The 21,142-nt window shown below is 39.3% G+C and overlaps 2 protein-coding genes and 1 pseudogene across 2 annotated transcripts; all 3 read right to left on the minus strand.

Moving 5' to 3' along the window:
• Nucleotides 1-598: 598 nt before the first annotated feature.
• Nucleotides 599-2,625, minus strand: LOC144516353 (C-reactive protein-like). The gene is made up of 4 exons (XM_078247580.1): nt 2,571-2,625; nt 1,892-1,994; nt 1,501-1,798; nt 599-823 (listed from the first exon to the last, which is right to left on the minus strand). Exons 1-4 carry the CDS (start codon nt 2,623-2,625, stop codon nt 599-601), a joined length of 681 nt encoding a protein of 226 aa, XP_078103706.1.
• A 3,358-nt stretch (nt 2,626-5,983) lies between these two features.
• Nucleotides 5,984-7,072, minus strand: LOC144516129 (C-reactive protein-like; annotated as a pseudogene).
• Nucleotides 7,073-7,734: 662 nt separating this feature from the next.
• LOC144517338 (metalloreductase STEAP4-like) lies at nt 7,735-17,900 on the minus strand. The gene is made up of 10 exons (XM_078249415.1): nt 17,398-17,900; nt 16,514-16,621; nt 16,350-16,420; nt 16,139-16,226; nt 13,670-13,948; nt 13,450-13,544; nt 13,236-13,346; nt 10,468-10,510; nt 10,088-10,252; nt 7,735-8,929 (listed from the first exon to the last, which is right to left on the minus strand). The coding sequence occupies exons 1-10, from the start codon at nt 17,620-17,622 to the stop codon at nt 8,678-8,680; spliced, it is 1,437 nt and encodes a 478-aa protein (XP_078105541.1). The 5' UTR covers nt 17,623-17,900; the 3' UTR covers nt 7,735-8,677.
• Nucleotides 17,901-21,142: the final 3,242 nt, after the last annotated feature.

Here is a 21,142-nt window from a genome sequence, read left to right on the forward strand (position 1 = left end):
ACTTTGTTTGCGCATACAAACTTACTATTACTTTCTTACTATTATGAAAAAAGTGTTTGTCATTTGATGCAAATGCTTCATTTTGAGATGTGTTCATGACATTTTGAATGCAGTGTTTCATTTTGAAGGAGATGGGAGGCATTTTGCATTTTGTGTGTGCAGTTTTGGGAATTGTGTGTAGAGTTTTGACAAAAGGAGACATAGTTTTGAAAACGTGTGTAAGCAGTTGGAAAAAACTGTAATATCACGAGCTTGGGTTCAGTGACAAGTCATGAATTAACTTTAAAAAGTTAGCTCTGACGCAATTATTAATTGTTTCACCTAATGTATGCAATTAAACACATTAAACAATTAATTCTGGCAACAAATAGCCAAAAGGTTAAAAAAAAAAACTCATTAGAAAAGTAAAAGAAATCATTTTAATTTTTCATTGATCCGACAGACAGAAAAAGCAAAAGATAATAAAAAAAGATACAAAAAAACTGAAAAACAATCTTTAAAAAATGCAAAAAATATACAATTTTTTTTTTCATTTATGTATCAATATTTTTTTATTTTATTTTGATTCATATTTTTTTAACCTGATTTTTTTTCACTTTTAATAACAGGTCTCAATCTCTTGTTTGTCTTCTATCAGCACTCTTCCTGTGGTCTGGAACTCCAGCGCCCTCCAGTTGAGGACATTCCCTGGTGCGAAGTTTAGACGATGCATGTAGTTCTGGATCTCACAGGGGGAAAGGATGTGGTCCCAAAGGTGGACATCAGACAGCATACCAACGAAAGACTGTTTAATATCAAAGCCTCCACCATGGGTATCCTGCTCCTGAGAATTTGCAGACATTTGAGATATCAGCTATATTGTATAATGCTATGTTCTTTCGGATGTATTGTTTGAACACATACAGCAAATATGGAATATGACATTTGCGGAAATACACTTATTCGGTCAACTGTCAAGAGTTACATGAGAATATTATTACAAATCTATTTGTATGTAAGACTGCCCTAAATATGTATCTGGACCCAGCAGTCAATTAGCTTAGCATAGCACAAAGACTGGAATCAGAGGGAAACCGCTATACAATCGCTATACAATATTTGTTGTCAAAAGCAACATACAAAATAATGCTTACTCTATACTAAAAGTCAACAAAAAAGACCAAAACTAAAACAATTGGCTGGTTTACTGTACTGTATTGGGAGTTATGCGCAGTTGCCAGAAAACAAAAGAAGTTACTGCTCCTGGCTATGTAGTCCGGCACACAATCCTCCTTAAAACAGAGAAATGTTTTTACGCTTCAATTTTTGTATAGACCAAACAAACAATATACAATGTGATAATTACTGAGCTTTAGAGATGCTGGTAGGCTGAGTATGTTCCCTTTGGAGAGCTTTCAGTCTAACGGGCTGCTGACTCTCGCTACATATTTACCGTACAGACTCAAGACTGGTATTGATCTTCTCATCTAACTCTCCGAGAAAAATGCTTAAAAACTGTACCTGTCCTAAAACAATTATAATGGGCCCGCTGATGTTGGATCCAGAGCTGATGAACTTCCTACTTGAGGGCTTTCCATCTAACCACAGCTGGCCCAGTCCAGACACAGAATCCCACGTGGAACAAATTGATTGCCATGTGTTCACTTTGTAGTCGTGCCCTATAAAGTCTACATTTTTATTATTGATCCAAAAAGCATACTTATTGTTTGAAGGACCATTGAAAATCAGCATTTCATTGTTAAAAGCAGGTGTGGCCAAAGAGAAAAGGCTATGATCTCTACGGAGGTCTGTGAAGGACCTGTAGGAATAATAAAGACATTATCATACATGATTATTTTTACTGTCAGAGATACAGTGGGTTGTATGAATCATTTTGCATCATCAACACTACCTGAAACAGACGGTTACAGCACTCAGAACCTGTCTTGATGTTGTCAGCCTCACATGAGCTGAGTCAGTTTGTTGCGGAAAGGTGAACATTTTACCTGACAAATCTTTAAAAAAAAAATAAAAAAAAAATATTGAAATTCAAAACCTGTATGTGAAAAGTAAATGATATAGTAAACAAGTGAATTACACAATAGCCAACATATGTATTCAGTGGATTCAGATGTTTTGACATAGGACATAAGGACATAAGCTAAAAATCCAATCATTAGATTAATTGTGATTAATTTTGGAGCATGGTGAATTTACTGGATACTTTGCCATCTGTAGAGCCACACCACCTTCATAGATATTTGAGATTACTGTATATTTTTTCTGTATTGTAATCTTTAAATTAATGACAAAGATAGTAGACGTATGCCTATAATGATTAAAATTGGTAATTTACTCATACATTCGACCTGTTTTGCCCAATTGTTGCTGTTACTATAAAGCTTATATTTGTTTCATCCTCATCATTAGATGAGGAGAAAAGGAATTTGTACATAACCAAAAAGAGTGAGCATAAAGACAAAAATCATAAGAAAACAAGCTTCTGTAAGCCAGATACACCTGTCGCTTTCTTGTGATGTTTCATTTTGACATTCCCTTTTGTTACATTTTTAAGGTACAGTATTTTTTACCTTGAGGAGAGGCAGCACATGCTGTCAGCATCACCATTAGAAGAAACAACGCCATCTAATACAAAGACAAATGGAACAACAATAATAACAATAATACATTCACTTTCATTTCCTAGGCCATGTTAAATTCCTTTATTTTGCTATGTGTATCATGCCTTGATCTTACCTCGAATCCTGTATCAGAATCTTGTTTGCACCAGTGTATGGGATTGTGTGTTTTATACTTTGGCTGCTTCCTCATTGCGGTTATTAGCTTTTTTTTTTTTTTTTCTTGTTTTCTTCCTTGTACGCAATTTATGGCTTCAGATTCCAGTAATTTGCAACTGTAGAATATTAACTGAGGGCTCCTAAACTGTCTTATAATGCATATTACACTTATCAAAATAGACAAACAAGCAAGATAAGACCAAGTCGTTAAAAAGAAAATTGAATATATCAGTAATATACATGTATAAAGATATGAATAATCTACACTATGGTATATAGGCCTACAGATGGTTATATTGAGGATGTGAAATGCAAAAGAAATATGATGAATAAATGTGCTAAATAAATTAGTGTAGAAGTCCACATGAGCCGTCTGTCCTTCTTGTACGAGGAAGTGAGATAAAGTGAGATAAAGCTTTACTGCCAGAGGAGACCACTGATAATGGAACCAAAGGATTACAAATCATCTTGTTGGGACTGTCTGTGCCAGATTTCATGGCAATCTATCCATATTATTTCAATCAAAACCACAAATTTGAACCTGCTGGTGGCACTACAGTAGGCAAGCAAGTCAGGTAGTCATCAAGTTATGGAATGCATCGTCTAGAGACCATAAATGTTTGTGCAAAATTTCATAGGGGAACATGGTAAACATTGTGCCTGCGTAGCATCAGCATGTTAGCATTGTGATCAAGTTAGCATGGTGACATTAGCATTTAGCACTCAGCACCACTGTGCCAAAGAACAGTCTAACAGAGCCGCTAGCATGGCTTTATACTCTTTGTCTTGTTACATTCTAAATAGAGCCAGGCTAGTTGTTGTCCTTGTTGTCAGTCAGTGTTGAGGGTGCTAAGTCAGTGGTCAGGGTGCACGTATGCTTGAGTGTGATGAAGAGTTGTTGCATTGGCTGAAAACAAACAATGCACATGGGAGAATAAGGGAACTCTTTATCAGAAGGGATTTTATAGTATGAGAGCACCGGGCCAGGTTGCTTTCAACTATCAACCAACACGCCACCCTTTTACAGTTCACAGACTCATGTTTGGTTTAATAGCTAATAGCCACTGACAATTCATGTAGAGATACAACAGTCACTAAGAAGAGGAATGTACTAGTTAATTGCAAACTCATTTTGCCCTGGTGGTGGCATAACATTTAATGTATTAAGAATTTAAGGAGTGGATTGGCAAAGTGATACTAAGGTCACTACAGTACATTTAAACAAAATACAGTATACTGCAGATGCATTTTATAGTTGTTTTATTCACAACAACATAAGGCACTTAAACAGTATGGCCTGAGAACAATGCTCACCCAAGTAGGATATTTACAGATTTACCAGTGAAGAAAACATGAAAATCATCAATAAATCAGAAATCATGATGATTGAAATACCTTTATTGATGCATTAACGTGTTGTTCCTGCATTAAGTCATGCATGAGATACTATTAATCCTTGTACATTATTGATAGTTCATGAAATACTACATGAATGATTTCATGTTTTTTCATGCATGAAGTCATGCTTGAATTCATGATAATTCATGTACTATTATTATAAAGTTTTACCAGTAGTTTTACTGATTGAGAGACTGCCAGCATCTGTCTGCACAGAATGACTCTCATGAACAATCAAAAGGCCATGTGGGAGTGTGTGTGATATACTATCAAAGAACTTGGAGAAGTGATGAAACATGAAGAAACTTTAGCTCTCCCATTCACATATAGGGGAGTAGTGATGTCCCATTGAATGAAGATATTGTTTATTTCAGTGTTTAAAAAAAGAGCAGTGGCAAGATCACTGCAATTCATAGAAACATAAAAACTCAGTCAAAGCTGCATTTATTAAATGTTGGCCAGTATGGGGCAGAGGACCTTGACAACAAGCTGACAGATCCACCGAACTGATGTATGAAGTTGTCTAACACTTTAAAAAGCTACTTACACAATCAGCAGGCATGGAGCAACATCACCACCTTTCAATTTTAGTTTAAAAATAGTATTTGGGCAGTAAGAATGAGCCATACAGAAAATGTGTTGTCGGCCAACCCCGGACAATGTGATAGATGGGGTAAATATCTGGGTAAAGATGCAGAGTGATCATTTTCTGTCGGATAAACAAAACAAGCATTACATGGTGATTTGATTCAGTTTTTATTTATCACTTCTCTGATCATCATTTTTATATTTAAAAAAAAAAAACAGCTGTGAAATAAAAACATCAGGAAATAATGTAAGTGAGTAAAACTACACACACACAGATTGAAGAACTAAATATCTCTGCATGCTGCTATAATAACATATACAAAACTGCTAAGAAATCCACTGACTTTTGCACTTCTCATTTTTATTTTAAAGCTACATTATTGCTAATAACATAAGTACTCTAATACAACCACTTAAAGAAAAATGTCCTTATAATAAGCTAAAGGTTTGGATTTTGCATACCAGAAGTCTCATTGTAGCTTGAGCTCAACCTTGGAATGGATCTTTGCACAGAATGAGGACTGCAGATATTTTCCCCATCTTCTGCAGCACAGGTAAAATGATCAGACCACAATAAGTCTTTCATGTTATGGCATTTTTCCATTACATGGTACCTGCTCGACTCGCCTCGACTCGACTCGCCTCACTGTGCGTCCGTTTTCCATTGCAGATTTTAGTACCGCCTCAGTGTGGCTGGTCGTCTTAATAGCAGCGCAGCAGTAAGCTGCCGTGACCTAACGCGACACACACACAGAACGTCGAAGGTGTGTTGTCGCCACAGCCAGAAGACACATTTTGTTTCAAATGAAGCTGGAGGCAGCAAAAAAAAACAACACAGCTGGCTAAACTATTTAAAAATGGCGGGTTTGTTCAGGACACCCCCCGTCTGTCGCTTTCACGTCACCTTTTCGTATCGCCTCAGCTCGCTTGGAACCTCCACTGAGGTGGTACTAAAAAAAGTACCTGTTAGCAGGTACCAGGGACTTTTTTTCGTAATGGAAAACCAAAAAAGGCGAGTAGAGTTGAGGCGAGTCGAGCAGGTACCACGTAATGGAAAAGCACCATAAGTGTTGCATTAAGATAAATCAGAAAAGGTCCTTTTACAAACAATGATTTAACATAGAATACTGACATTGGTAACGTATACTTTACATTGAACATAAAAGCACAGAAAATGGGATTTCTGCCTTTCTAATATATAGATGGTATTGTTTAAAATTTTAGTGACAGGTCATTAGTTTATCTTCTATCTGCACTCTGTCTATAATCTGGAACTCCATCGCACTCCAGTTGAGCACATTCCCTGGATTAGATCATCCACATAATTCTGCATCTCACATGGGGAGAGGGTGTAGTCCCACATGTGGACATCAGACATCATGCCAACGAAACACTGCTTCAGATCAAACCCCCCCCACCATGGGTATCCTGCTCCTGTAGATTTCAGAGGTTTGAGATACAGTAACTAAAAGTTAAATAGTACAATATTTGTATTGAAATCTATACACTAGACACACAGTCAAGACCATTAACTATGTTTATTAATACAACTGTACCTGTCCTAACATAATCATGGTGGATCCTCTGATTGCTCCAGAGCTGACATATTTCCTCATCGAAGGTTGTCCATCAAACCACAGCTGCACCAGTCCAGACGCAGAGTCCTATGTGGTACAAACGGAGTGCCACATGTTCGTTTTTGTAGTCCTGCCCTCTATATTTTGTCTCCTTGTTTGTTTCGTCCCAGAAAATCAGGAAGGCATTGGAATTAGATTGTGTGGCCAAAGAGAAAAGGACGTGGTCTCGTTTGAGGTCTGTAAAGGACCTGTAGGCATTACAAAGACTTTATTATGCATATACTTTTCACAGTCAGAGATACAGTGAATTGGTTTATGCATTTTGCACATTTAGTGTTACCTGTGACAGATGGTTAAGGCACTCAATTCCTTTTTTGGTGTTTGTGTCAGAATCACACGAAGGTGATCATTTTACCTGACAGATCTGTTATAAAAAAATGTTATCATAGATTATCACATAACCATTAGCTGAAGCTAACAGTTGACTAACTACATTTTGCACATCAGTATTATTATTTTTTTTTAAATTAGGAACATACGGCACCATATGAACCGCTGACTATTGACTATTGTCACACATATAAGCGTTGCTCCACACGCCATAATTCAAGATTATAATACACTTTTTGATGTGTTAGTGCATGTGAGATCCTTGTGCATCGGTATCAGGGGCCGAGGGCCGTGACAAAGTGTTGGTACTTGATGAGTTGGGGAACGATCTTTAAGAGCCATGTGGAGGCAATCCCAGACCACTTTGTTTTACTAGAAAAAAATCCAGCCTCTCAAATTGTGATTGTTTGTTTTAAGGTGATTAAAACCATGTGATCAATAATTTTGTTTGGCTCATGTTTCCCTTTCTTTCCCTTCTTCGTCTTCCTACACTACAGGTGTGTGTTTGTGCCCTGTGTTCTGAATGCATTCATGTACAGTATGTGAGAACATACTGCAAGTGTGCATGCCCACTTATCCAAGTTTAATGCTTAATCACGTGTCACTAACAACTACCAGTTATCAGTTCTATGCTTTCTTCACTCCCTTGATGATCAACTTAAATGACTCAAGCACAACACAAGATCCTATGTGTACTGTCACATCCAAATATCATATCCTCCCTGCAGAGGACTTCAGTGATGGAGGAGTCTGCACGCTCCTCTCTCCATTGATGTGATGAGATCCAGTAGCAGCTGGGTGAAGCCCGCAGGTCAGAGCGAATGTTTCCTGGAGAACGGCATCAGATCAGCTGGAGGGAGGAACCCCGGAGAGGGATCAGACCGGGACGACTAGACAGAGCACACTCAACTCAGCAGGGATAACCTCTCTCAGATTGACTGAGCTTTCAGACAAGATGAAAGACAGTATATATGGTAGGGAGAAAGAGAAAAAAGGCAACACTGTTCAGTCACAATTCAATTTATTGAACAGTGGTTACACTTGACATATAGCAACATTAGTAAGGACAAACAAAAGATCCAAAAATCTTGATTTACAGAAAAGGATACAAAGTGAATTGATTAAACAAAAGCCGCCATGTAGATGCAGGTTGATGAGAAACTGTGTATAAAAATTAAAGTCAAACTCTTGCTGTTGTTGTTAAGGGAATTACAACAGAGTTGTACATGGTTATGGTGAAATGACTGTAGTCAACTCTAGTGTTAAAATCCTATACGGCTGCTTTAATACTAAATCTATACGGCTGCTGCTTTTAAATATCCTATTCTTTACACTTCTACAGTCTTAGTTATGTAAAAAAACAACACAGAAAAATGTAATAGATATGTATTAGACATGTATTAAACATATTTGCAGATTATACGAGTTATAGATTTGTTAGTTTGGAGTGTAATCTATTAACTATTATAAATCTTGATTTTTATCATTGTATTTGTTGAGCTATGAAGCCTTTTGTAAGAAGAAAGAAAACGTCATGGTGATTTTAATTAATTAATCTGAAAACCTTTCACGGACCCCCTGGCAGAGTGCCCCAAACCCTTGGGGGTCCCCGGACCCTACTTTGAGATCACTGCTCTAAGGTATTTGTATAACTGATAAAGGCCTACACAGTGCCATTGTATCATATACTATCTTTACAAAATGGAACAATTCAAATACGATCACACAAAGAGAGACTGAAAGGGGTTTCAATCAATTGCCTTTGTTGACTTTGTTAAAAATAGAGAGCAGAACAATAAGTGTAAATTGCATAGTCTTGGATCTATGACATCCAAAACAATGAGCTGGGGTTACCTGATAATAGAGCTCTTGGAAGGCAAGTCACTGTGGTGTCTTTGTGTTGGCCTTTTTCAGTGCATACCATTGTTTTTGTGTCTGTAATAGTCTCTATGTTGGCAGTGGTTTCTCACTGCCGTCCTGCGTATCAGTCCTCTCCCAGCCCTGTCGAATGCGGGTGAGGCTGCGGTCCACACAGGGAAGAAGGAGCAGCAGCTTGAGGACTATCACCACAGAAGGCAACACCAGAGAGAGCATGTAGGCCGGAGGCATGTACCATTTGTAGGTACGAAGGAACTTGTCCCAGCCGTACAGGTAGGTGTGAAGGGTACAGAAGAACACTGTCAGGTATCCCAGCTTGGACTGGAAAAGAGAAAAAAAACAGTAAGACATTCACAGATTCACATAGTTACACTTGCACTATTAAACACAGAACTAATCACTGTGTAATAGGCTCAGTAAGTGATAGACTGACCTTTACAGAGACAAGCTTTAACCTATACATGTGAACACAATCATCTACTTACACACACACATACAGTACTGTATGCACATAGTGATAATTCAACTACTGTAGATAGAGAACGTGCATACACCATACACACTTGCAAATTTACAGGCATGTAGATCCATTCCGTAGACATAATGTATGCTCTCCCCCAAATTACATGTGATGAATAACTTAACATTTAAAGCACTGCTCTAATTTGGGCTGGAGTAAAGGGGAGGAGAGTGTGGAATGAGAAAATGAGCTTGCATTGACCCAGTTACATTTATGAATGACTTTTGTTCCCTGTAGTGAGACCGATTTCATTTTCGTTTGGTCAAAGTGGGGGAAAAAAAGGTAAATACTTGTGGCTGCCGAGTAAAAACAATCACAGCGAAAGATTTATCGAGGGAAGGACGGAAATACCACCAACACACTTTCAACAGATTACTTCCAACGGGAAGTTGGAAACATCTATCTGGCCCCTGTAACTGTTTTCCATCTGGGCTAAAGCACAGAATCGTTCTCATGAGTCATAGCTTAAAGCTTGGCTTCTATTCATTTCATCAGAAGCTTACTAATCAAATTATTTTATAAAAAAATGGCTCTAAAATGTCATGTCAATGTGTTTGCCTGCCATTCAGTTTCCTTGTTGTGTGCTACGAATGCCAAATCTGTTGGCTACAAAAGGAGTGAAGCCTTTGCTGTCATTTTTTTTGTTTTTTTTAAGGGTATAGCATTTAAGTGCAAAGAGTATATACACATGTACTTTCTCAATTTGTGGGCTGATCAAGATATGATCGGAATACAAACAAACCTTTGTTGTTTCAGGTTTCAATCTGTTATGCAATATTTCCCATAAAAAGACAGAGGCACAAACATGTTCTTAAGCTGTTGGACAGATTTCTTGGGAGACTATAGAGCCAGCACCACTGGAAACTCCACATTCCTCCAGTTGTGACTGCCAGTGTTTCAATGTGTAAACAGGATGCAGGGATTCAGATACATTTTGACGGGATGCACAACATCTGTACCTGTATGAAACTGAACTCCCTCCAGCTGAGAGCGTTGCTGACAGAGGGGAGAGAGGTTATTCCCAACAGGAGAAACAGGCCAAATCCCAGAATCCCCATAGAGTAGTAAGAGTCTGAACGCCAGGCCGTGGTGGTGTCAAACACTGACGTTCGGTTCTCCCTGATCTTAAAGTGACAGTACACAAGACAGAGAGATGTGTATAAACAGTTTCTGTACTGAAACAGTACAGCATTATGCAAAGACAACTCAATGTATAGTTGTACATGAAGGCAGTACTTTTAATTCTTATTATTTAGCTTAAGATAAGATAAGATAGACTTTATTCATCCCACACTGGGGAAATTCCTGTGCTTCTTTTCCAGCTGCATGTTTGTCTTACCTGTGAGATGGTATTCGCAGAAACCCAGAATATCACATAATATCTAGGGAAGAAAATTATTAAACAACAATAATACATTTATTTTATATAGCGCTTTAAAAGGTATTCAAAGGCACAAAGAAAAACAATAGCAAGATCAGTAAAAAAACAACATCAATAACAACTAGAGATAAATAAGAAAAAGGTGCAGCAAAACAGCACATAAACAGGATGCGAACAAATAGAAACAGTTAAGTTGGTTACAGGTTAAAAGCAGCTTTAAACAGATGAGTTTGAGTGTGGTTTTGAAGATAGCAAGTGATGTGGAAAGTCTGAGGTGTTGGGGGAGAGAGTTCCAGAGGGAGGGGACAGCAACAGAAAAAGCCCTGTGACCCCAGGTTCGGTGCGTGGGGCAGGTGAGAGGGGAAAGGAGGTTGGCATCTGTGGGTCTGAGGTTGCGGGAGGGAGTATGACAGTGCAGCAGCAGCAGTAGCAACAACTCTGAACATCTGAATTATCCTTTTTTCCACTCTTCAGGTCACGGGACAACTGAGTTACCTTTGTGACAACAGCCTCCATCCACTGAGGAGGACTGTGAGATGTGGCTGAAAATGCTAGTATAAATGTTCATATGAATTCATGCTTATTTTTAACAACGGCCAATCAAAATCCTTTCATCCATTACAAACACATTAGCAACCACCTAGCTCCACTCTGCAAAGAGTTTGACAACTCTTTTCAGTGTGACTTCCAGTTATTTTTTTTGTCTTTCTTTCTTCTAATAATGCACTTTTCTATAACAGGAGTCCCTGTAAGTTTATTTAGGCGTTTCTATGAAACTGAAGGCAAAATCTCAGAATTTTCTGGTTACATAGGGACCGGACCGTTCAGTATTTATGGAATGGACCACCGGAGGAAAATAGGGAAGGGTCATATATTTGTATTCTTTGTTGAGGGGCGGGTCATCCAATTTTTTTTGTCTAGGGGGGAGGGTCATCCAACTTTTGCATTCGTGAGAACAGCAACATTTCAAAGTGGCTTGTTTGGTGCATATTTATCCATGTAGCTCCATGTAGCCCTCTCAGTCTCGGCCCCTATTGCTAGCAGATGGGTCCCTCCCTATTTAGTCAGGCAGAAAATTTGAACTGTAGCTTTAGAGACCGTGGGATTTCCTAAACTGAATAAATACCGCTCGCACATATAAACACAAAAGTGCTTCTAAGACATCTGATGAAAAAATAATTTTATTCATTAGCATGATTGCCGTACTGTTCAGTTCAAAAACATCCAAAACACCGTGTGAAAACATAGTGAACCAGACTTTTGAAAAGTCAAGCTTGCGGACCGCACCAGCCAGGAGGGCATGAGACGGGAGGTCTCCAGGATGCAGCCATACCCGACTCAAATATCCTTTCGGTCCCGGTGATATTATATACACATAGTGGGGGGGAGTGAGAGACTGGGAGAGAGCGAGAGAGAGAGAGAGTGAGAGAGAGAGAGAGAGAGAGAGAGAGAGAGAGAGAGAGAGAGAGAGAGAGTGAGAGAGAGAGTAGTATAGTGTATATTAAGTCTGTGTTTGAGATATGTTTTCTCTCGTTTGGTGGGTGTGTCTCAGCTCAGGTCACAGGTGATTCTCAATCAGCAGAAACGTCTGTAAACTCATTGTGATAAAACATTTAAAACTGCATCAGCATTAACGTTGACGTTTGTTTAAGCCATATTACACGAGAGGGTTTAATTTCGAGGTCCGAAAGGCGCATCACTGAAGTATAGGCCTCCTCAAGTGTAATATTGTGATTATACAACAATGGTTACCAACAAAATAAGAGATCAATCTGTATTCATATTGTGGAGCAATTCGCTCTTGAAATACAAAAAACAAAAAACAGACAGGATTTATAGTCCCTCCCTGTTTAGTAAACCAGCCGAATTACCGTGGGATTTATCAAACTGAATAAATCCTGCTCGCACAAAACTGCTTTGCTAACTCCATCGTGTTGTAAGACATCTGCTGAAAAGGTTATTGTATTCATTAACATGATTACCGTACTGTTTAGTTCACAAACATCCAAAACACCAACACACCAACACCAAACACAAGTACAAAGACATAGGGATCAGACGCAAGCTTTTATTTTGAAAAGTCAAAGCTCGGGGATGGCACCAGCCGGGAGGGCATGAGACGGGAGCATAGACTGTATATGTGTATATATATATATATATATATATATATATATATATATATATATATATGTATATATATATATATATATATATATATATCATCCCTTTTTTTCCATATGATCATGGAGGGTCATCCAAAATGTATTGCTGGTGAAGGGAGGAGCATGTCTATTTTGACTAAAGGTCCCAAAATTCCTCCGGTGGCCCCTGAAATAAATAACTCTTATGTAGTATGCTTTTTATCTCTGTGTGGTCCATCTATTATAATGCTATATAATTACCCTACTATTTTTGTATTGTTACAGTACACACTCAGTTGCCAGGTTTGGGAAACCTATCATAAAATAAAATGCAACAGCCCTGTAACTCAATTTATATCAATGAGGGTTGACTATATATTAGATCTCAGCACAAAACGCAGTGTCTAAAATGTACATAAAGTATATTTATATGTATTTATATTTTCATGAAGGAATGATTTATTGCAAGGCTGTTATTACATCAGATTAGTTTAAGCTAGGTGTTCCTAATAAACTGGCTGAATTGACTGTAGTTAAAATTACTAAAATACATTTTTGAAGTAGTATGGGGCACCTGTTACATACCTTATGGGGATGATGAGAGTGTAGACCATATGTAGAAAAGCAAAGCCAAGTGCTACCAGTCCCAGCTGTTTCCTGCACAGCATCCAGCGATCCAACCAGTCAGGAAAACGCCTGTAACAAACATACTTTGACTTGCAGGATACAATATTTGAAGTATATTGGAAATTGTCTCTGCAGACACTAAATCTAAATCTATCCTGTTTTAATGTCGGACCTGTACTTGGTGCCTCTGTAGAGCTGAATGAAGCCAGCTATGACACCAGGTAGGTAACACAGAGACAACATGATGAGAGACACAATGGGAAACACCTGCAAGAAGGTTGGCAGTGAACACAGAAGTGGTTACTGTGAGGAAAACATGCCCCAGATCCAAGTTAGTTACTTTAAAAGAGAAAAAAAATGCTACATTTTTAGAAACACTAAACAGTATTCACCTTGTTGGCCAGGGACACCATGATTCTAAAGGAGTTGTCTTCCCCCTGTTCAACATATGCATAGACAACATCTCTAATGACCACATAAACAAAGATGAAGGCAGTGAGGCCGACAGCCACGTATAGCGGCATCCTCCATTCTGGGAACAGCTGCAGTGGGAAGTCCTCTAGCTCTTTGGCTGCTGACAGAGAACCTTTATCCAAAGCAGCAAAGCCAAGTTTGGTGGCCACCTCTGCTACTGCCTGCTTTGCCTCAGCACCGTTTCCACACAGGTACACCTGGAGCATGGAAACACGACAACACCAATAGCTTTTAAAGCAATCGAAATGCCCCATGTGAGGAGTATACTGTATGTCTACATTATTTCATATTTATGCATTTATGTTTATGCATTTGTACACACAATGATAAAAGGATGATTGACTCCAGAGGGATTGAACATAAAAGTACCTGGAGATGCCTGTGTCTTTCTGTATGAAATACTTAATTTAGTTGAAGAAAGCAGGTAAAACAGTGCTCAGTCAACTCCTAGTGATGTTGCTGATTGTGCTCAAAATACACCAACACATACATAATGATGGAGACAAAGTGATAGAGAGCTTAGATCTAAGAGATACTGTGGAGTTAATTGATTCAAGGATACATCAGAGATGGCATTCACAGCAAAGACACGAGGCTGACTCCTCAGATTTGGCTTCTTTTACTTGGATTTGGTTTGATCAAAACTACTGAAATGCTTTCCTTTCTGAAAGAGACTATTATTTTTAACTTGTTGGTCAACGCCACACATCAGGGAATTGACCCTTCGCTAAGCCCCGCCCTCCTTAGTTACTGTTGCTACGCCTGACAAGCTTTCGTGCCTGGCACGTCTATTACAGTATGTATGCACCGGTGTCAGACATTCCCAAGGAGATAATTAGTAATTTTTGGTGAACAAGTGAAATATCTGAGAGAGCAAGACAAAACTGACTGCAGTATGCATTCGAGGGATATATCCACGACATAATATGCAACCGATTAGAGAATAATTTCATCAAAATTGAAGCTAAAGCCTATAGGTCATGCAATAATGTGAGCCGCCTCATACGCTGACCATTCAAATGGGAAACACACAAATTGAGGAACAGCTATGTTCATGCACAGCAGGTTAAGTGACAGCTTATCCATAAATCTTGTGGAATAAACACAAGACATTAGCCTGACCACTTTGCAATGATAACATTCTCCTGCTTATATTTTTAGTGATTAACAAAATGCTGAAATATATTTCAAAGTATGTCAGTGAGCCTCCGTCTTGCCTTTAATCATCTTAAGGACGGGTTAATAACCGATGTGTACCCACTCGATCGCTCTCTGGGACATGTTTTCATGCTAATCTAATTTGTTAACAAGCTAGCGCGGACCGCCGATTAGCTTACAATGCTAGTATTTGGGGCACAGGGAAAGTAAAAACAAAATGCTATTTATACCACTAAAAAGGCTCAAAATATCACCACACTTCAACGGTAGCATAATGAGGGTCCCTAAATGTTAACCGAAGCATTGAGAAAATTGTAAGTGTACAGACTTTTATTAAAAAGATAGTTTAGAAAGACAGTAGCTCCCAAGATGGCGGCCGCCTGTATACGAGAATGCTTCGGTTAACATTTAAGGGACCCTCATTATGCTACCGTTGAAGTGTGGTGTTTTGAGCCTTTTTAGTGGCATAAATAGCGATTTGTTTTTACTTTCCCTGTGGCCCGAATACTAGCGTTGTAAGCTAATCAGCGGTCCGCGCTAGCTTGTTACAAGCTCCAAACACATTCGATTAGCATGAAAACATGTCCCAAAGTGGACACAAAGTGGGTACACATCCTTTCTTTTACGTTCAAATATATGTATTATGAACAAAGAACCGTCATTATTTCCAAGCAATGCTGTGCTGAGTTAGCTAGCTAGCTAGCTAACATCAGCGTGTTCTTGCCTTGGAGCAAACAAATGTGTTTTTGTTAATACTGTCGACATTTAGCTAGTTGTGAATGGGGCCACCCACATTGCTTGATCCACACCTGGCCTTTCTCCCCTTGGGTTTTAGGTTTCGGGAAGGGAACAAATTCCACCGCCCCGTTCAAATTTTTAGGATACCGGGTATAGGATTTGCACAACGCTTCGGCGTACGGTGTTTCCCTCGCTCGCTCCCCCTAGTTACGGTTGCTAAGCCACGATTGGCCTGTGGCGGTTTTCGGGCGCTGCTTAGCGAAGGGTCAATTGTAAAATGCTTGTAGTTCTGCAGCAGGCAGATAATTTAACAAGCAGTGCTGAATAGTTTAATTCTAAAATGAGACTTGTCACCATTAGAAAAAAAGGTGCATTCCTAAATAGCAGAAGAAGAAAATGTAGTACTTTTTTAAATTTTAGCAAGTGTCAAATACACTTAAAAATACTAAAATATTTGATTGAAAACAGAACATCACTAACACATTGATTACCTGTCTATTGGCATCTGAGGGTCCATTCTGCAGGGCCCACGCAGACAAGGTGTTGAAAGCCTTCACCACATAAGCTCCAGGGATCAGCCTGGACAAAAAACAATGAACGGTTTTGCTTCATGTTCCACCAGTTGTTGGTGACTTGAACCACATGATCCATGAAATCTCCCAGTATTTTAGGTAATTACGTTATTGCCTGATTTCCTCTTACCTCTGCAGACACTCAGCATTGGCCTCTGGGTATAGATTCTTCTTGAGGTTGTTGCTGACGTCCACCAGCACCTTCCAATCAATGAAATCAGCAGAGTGGATGAAAAGTTAGAAATGAACCAAATGCTATGTTACACAATGGATTCTGACTGTGCAACAAGGTACCTTTCCCTGGAGTTGAGGTGCAAGTGTTTCCAGGAAGTCATAGTGTTCTCTGTGAATACAAAGAAAGACCAGACTGGCTGACTGGGCTGCTGCCTCGTGGCTCATTGCCTGCAAAACACACAAACGCTATTGTCATGCATGGCCATTACAAGTGGCAACACATTCACTTATAACAGGCTCAGCATGTTCAGTGATAGTTCACTAGTGTAATTTAGAAGTGGAGTTAATTCATATTTGAAAGTTATAAGGCACATTTTAGTTAATTTACTAGAAATGTATTTACAGTGTTTAGTCAGTTAATCATTTACATATTTATGTTACACAATTATTAGTTACATATTTACATGTTTACATATTTAACACAGTCAGGATATTCCCTCACGTTTACCTCAGTCTAAGTTCTCGCTTCTGATTGGTTAGTTCAGTCACGTGGAAGGTCCGAACGGGGGAAGTGTTGTTGTTGTGACTGTGAGTGGTGTTCAGTAAAGTACCGCTTGAGAAAGTCATCCGTCTCCTGCTGTTTATTCTCATAAAGAGTGATCCACCGCCACATACCGAACCCTCACATTACACCACATACCGAACCCTCAGATTACACTAGTAAAGTACATATTGCATGACAGATGAAAACTAAACCCAGCATCATGTGCAGACACACAGGAACACTCACATTATCAGTGACCTTGTTTAGCTCTAACGTTTAACAACTTTTGTTTCTTTTCCCCCTAGCACTATCTATGCACTTCTATCTACACAGTTATTTGTTTTGGTGCAGGACCATCATGCAACACACATTCTGAAATCAGCAATGATTAACAAAAAAAGACGGGGAAAAAAGTTGAATTCCAGAGTTTGAGAAGACGACGTCATGCAGTGTGTTGTACCTGAGCTCCCTGAGGCAAGGGGCCACAGCTGTGAGGTCTGCGGCTGCCGTACACCACCCTGTAGCCAGAATGGAGCAGACGCTGTCCCAGAGAGCGCCCTAAGTCTCCCGTCCCAAAGATACACAGCAGCTCCTGCTCAGGGGCAGCTGTTGTGCCCAGAGGATACAGCGACATGCTCTCTGGCTTCACCTCCTTTGACACGCTGCTCAGTCTGTCAGCCGACATGGCAACAGTCCGACACAAACATCAATGATATCTCCTGTGGATTTGACAGAACGAAGCACTGCACCGGGTTTTCTGTCAAAACGTGTAATATGTCCAGATTCAAGGCAAATGTAACAAAATAGTAGTCTTCAAAGTAACAGCTCTTCTGGATGCTTTTGTCTGCCCCTCAAGTCCATGTGTCTGCTCTTCTAACTCATTACTCTTTAGACTGACTGATTTTCTGGCTTGAGTCAGTTTTTGTATTGGCCCATCCCCTCCCATGGACCAGGGTGAAGTCTGTCTAAACTGGGAAACTCCATTGCAAAAGGTGGGAGGTATGTGTGTGTCTGCTGGCACGGGTGTCAGTCTATGTCTCAGTGTGTTTGTGCTGGGAAGTTTTGTGGCAAAGTTTCAAGCATGGCCTTCTTCTGGAAAGCAGACATCATTCTCATCATTCATTATAGTGTGCCAAAAATACTGTCATGGGGTTTTTCCCAGTTTTACCAAATCACTGCCTTGACTACAAACATTATGAAACACAAACAGAGAAAGGTAGTAAATGAGTGAATGTCCCAATTCATTTGTCACGGTGTGAGACAGATTCTAATATCCGCTGCTCCAAGGCGATTATAACATGTTTAAAATATAATTTAAAAAAAAATCAAATCTTTAACCAGTGTCCTAATTGCAGTTCAGACAAGAATGTAATTATCTGACTGTTACAACAGGGAAGCAGTAACACTGGGCTACACACTATCTAGGCCGAGTCTAGGTCACGGTATGAAAACACAATGTGCTGGAATGCTCCTAACCCCCTCCTCTCTTCCCCTGCATGATCTCCATTACATGACCATAAAATTCACATGCCCTACCAAGTGCATAATTACTTTGACATGTGTGCAAAACAAATAGCACACATTTTTTTGTATTAGCAGGAGGTTATTTGCCGTGCACTTGGGGTGAAAGAACCCAATCCTTATAATCAGTCACTGATATGGTCGGTAGAGGCGCTTGCTGATTCATGGGAATAGGCAAACCCACCAATTACAGTGTTATCTTGTGCTGGCCCTATGAGTAATTAATAGTTTTAGCCTGGTAACTAAAGTTGGCCTCTGAGTGCAACCCTTCTTATTTTCCCAGAGGTCCAGAAGAGTTTCAGTGTTCAGGGTTGAGGTGAACCGCGGGCCTAGTGGCCTGTCCTACCACTGTAATTACTCCCTCTGCTCTGCTGCTTCACTATGTGGCCAGTGTGTATGTGTGTGTGTGTGTGTGTGTGTGTGTGTGTGTGTGTGTGTGTGTGTGTGTGTGTGTGTGTGTGTGTAAGCGCAAGCGCTGTTTGGTAAACAATCACTTTAGTCTTTCTCCTAAACGATCCTGAAGCCTAAATTAAATGCTCATGAAATGTGTGTGTGTGTGTGTGTGTGTGTGGGGTGGTACATTGACTTTTCCTTCTTCTGTCACTTCACCTCCTCCACACCACCTTGTTTACCTTGAGGCACAAAGTGTCCTCGTATGAGCTATCCTTTTGAGGTTATGTTTTGGGTTTGCGGGCCACATCTAAAAACAACTTTTCTTAAGGCAGAAACCTGAGTGGGCCTGGCTGAAAAACAACCCAAATATACTCATCATTTGCTCAGAAAATGGCTAAGCTGTCAAAGCCCTTTTTTTTTTGTAGAGCTTTTAAATGAGTAACAGACGAAAACAAAGTCCAGGTGGCTGGTTGGCAGTAGATGATATCCTTAGTAAAACTTATCTTGGCTTTGGACAGAGTCAGGAACAGTGTTGCAAGCTGTGCTTTTCCTCCTCCTCCTCCTCTCTCTCTCTCTCTCTCTCTCTCTCTCTCTCTCTCTCAAAACTACCATTGTGATCCTTGTAGAGATTTACAGTGAAATCTCCCCACTGACCCCTGCTGCACTGGTGCTCAATGAATGGCCTGTAAAGTTAATGGGTCAGATCCAATCTTTCCTTGTAACACACTTTATACACACACACACACACACACACACACACACACACAATCTCACTTTCTCTCTTCCTCAGACACACACACACACACACACACACACACACACACACACACACACACACACACATCTTCCTGTCGCTCTTTTTGTCTCTTACAATTCAGAGCAGCATCAGGACATGGTCTCAGCTTTATAATGTGGTCTAATGACAGTGGTTATAAAACCTGACGGAATGAGCGAGCAGTAGTTATGTGGTAACACTGATATATGCAATACTACAGGAAGCCAGAAGAATTCAGACAGGATATTGTGTGTATTTATTTTACACCATTTAATTCTGTCCCCAAAAACTAAAATATTGTGGTGTTAAAAAACACACAAAATCCACCCACACAGGTGTTGTCATATATTTCTTGACTAGAAATGGAAATGGAAGGAGCTATTTTGGGCACCTAAAAGTAAAATTCCCATTCATTTTTCCCATATACATTGTTATGTGACTGGCATTTGGATAATTTGTACAGCTTGGATCGGCCAAAATCTCTCCAGGTATTGTATCTCGACCTGTCCGCCAAGCCAAAATGGTGGACAAAACATAATTTTTCAAAAACTGGAACTGAAATAATTCAAACTGGTGGTCATAACGTAAACCTATTTGATTGTTGCATTGTTCAAAAGAGTCCCATGTTTCTTAATTACAGTTTTTTTTCAACTGCTTACACAAAATCTTTTCATGTCACACTATTTTTGAAACCTCTCACTCAAAGTGCAAAATGACACAGCAAATCTCTAAAACCGTAAGCTATTTCTCAGCCTTGCACACAGTTTTCAATTGCATAAAATACTTTTTTTCAAAACAATACACACAATTCTCTACCAAAGACACAAAAATCTAACAGGAAGTGACTTGCTTTCCTTTTCTAAACACAACCAATCAAAATGCTACACTTATTTACCAGGGCGTACACACACTCCTCACATGTGCAAACACATTGTCATAACTGAACACTAACCAATCACTGCTTTAGTATAGGCCTATATAGAGGTCAAAGGTCAGATTACCTGTTTTTTACAGTTTTTCCTCAATCGATTTGGTATATTTCTCCAAACTCAGGTAACAGATCTCAAAACAGTTAACACAGCAAACTAAACACACTGTTATGTTGGCGAAACAGTTAAGTATTCACTGCACACAAAAACACAGCATTTTATTCTAGTAATGCATTTATTAAAATTCAATATCAAAACTAAAAGTGTGTTCTGTTGATTTGATAACAAATTCAGCTGAAGATACACAAAGAAATGAAAATACATGTTTTTCATTAAGTTCTTTAATGGAGAGTTCAGGTGTATAACAATGAGTTGTCAACCCACAAAAAAAAATATTATGCAAATAAGTACATAGGTAAAAAATAAAATGTACTGCATTCATTGAATCAATTAATGTATTGATCATGCCTCTCAATTACATCTGGCCAGAGAATTTCATCAACATCAAAGCAAATATTTTCACGAGTCATGCATCGTGGGAAAAAACGCCTTGAATGCTGTATTCATCCTTGACATGCTTGTGACCC

The sequence above is a fragment of the Sander vitreus genome, chromosome 4, assembly GCF_031162955.1.
Source record: "Sander vitreus isolate 19-12246 chromosome 4, sanVit1, whole genome shotgun sequence".
Lineage (NCBI taxonomy): Eukaryota > Metazoa > Chordata > Actinopteri > Perciformes > Percidae > Sander > Sander vitreus.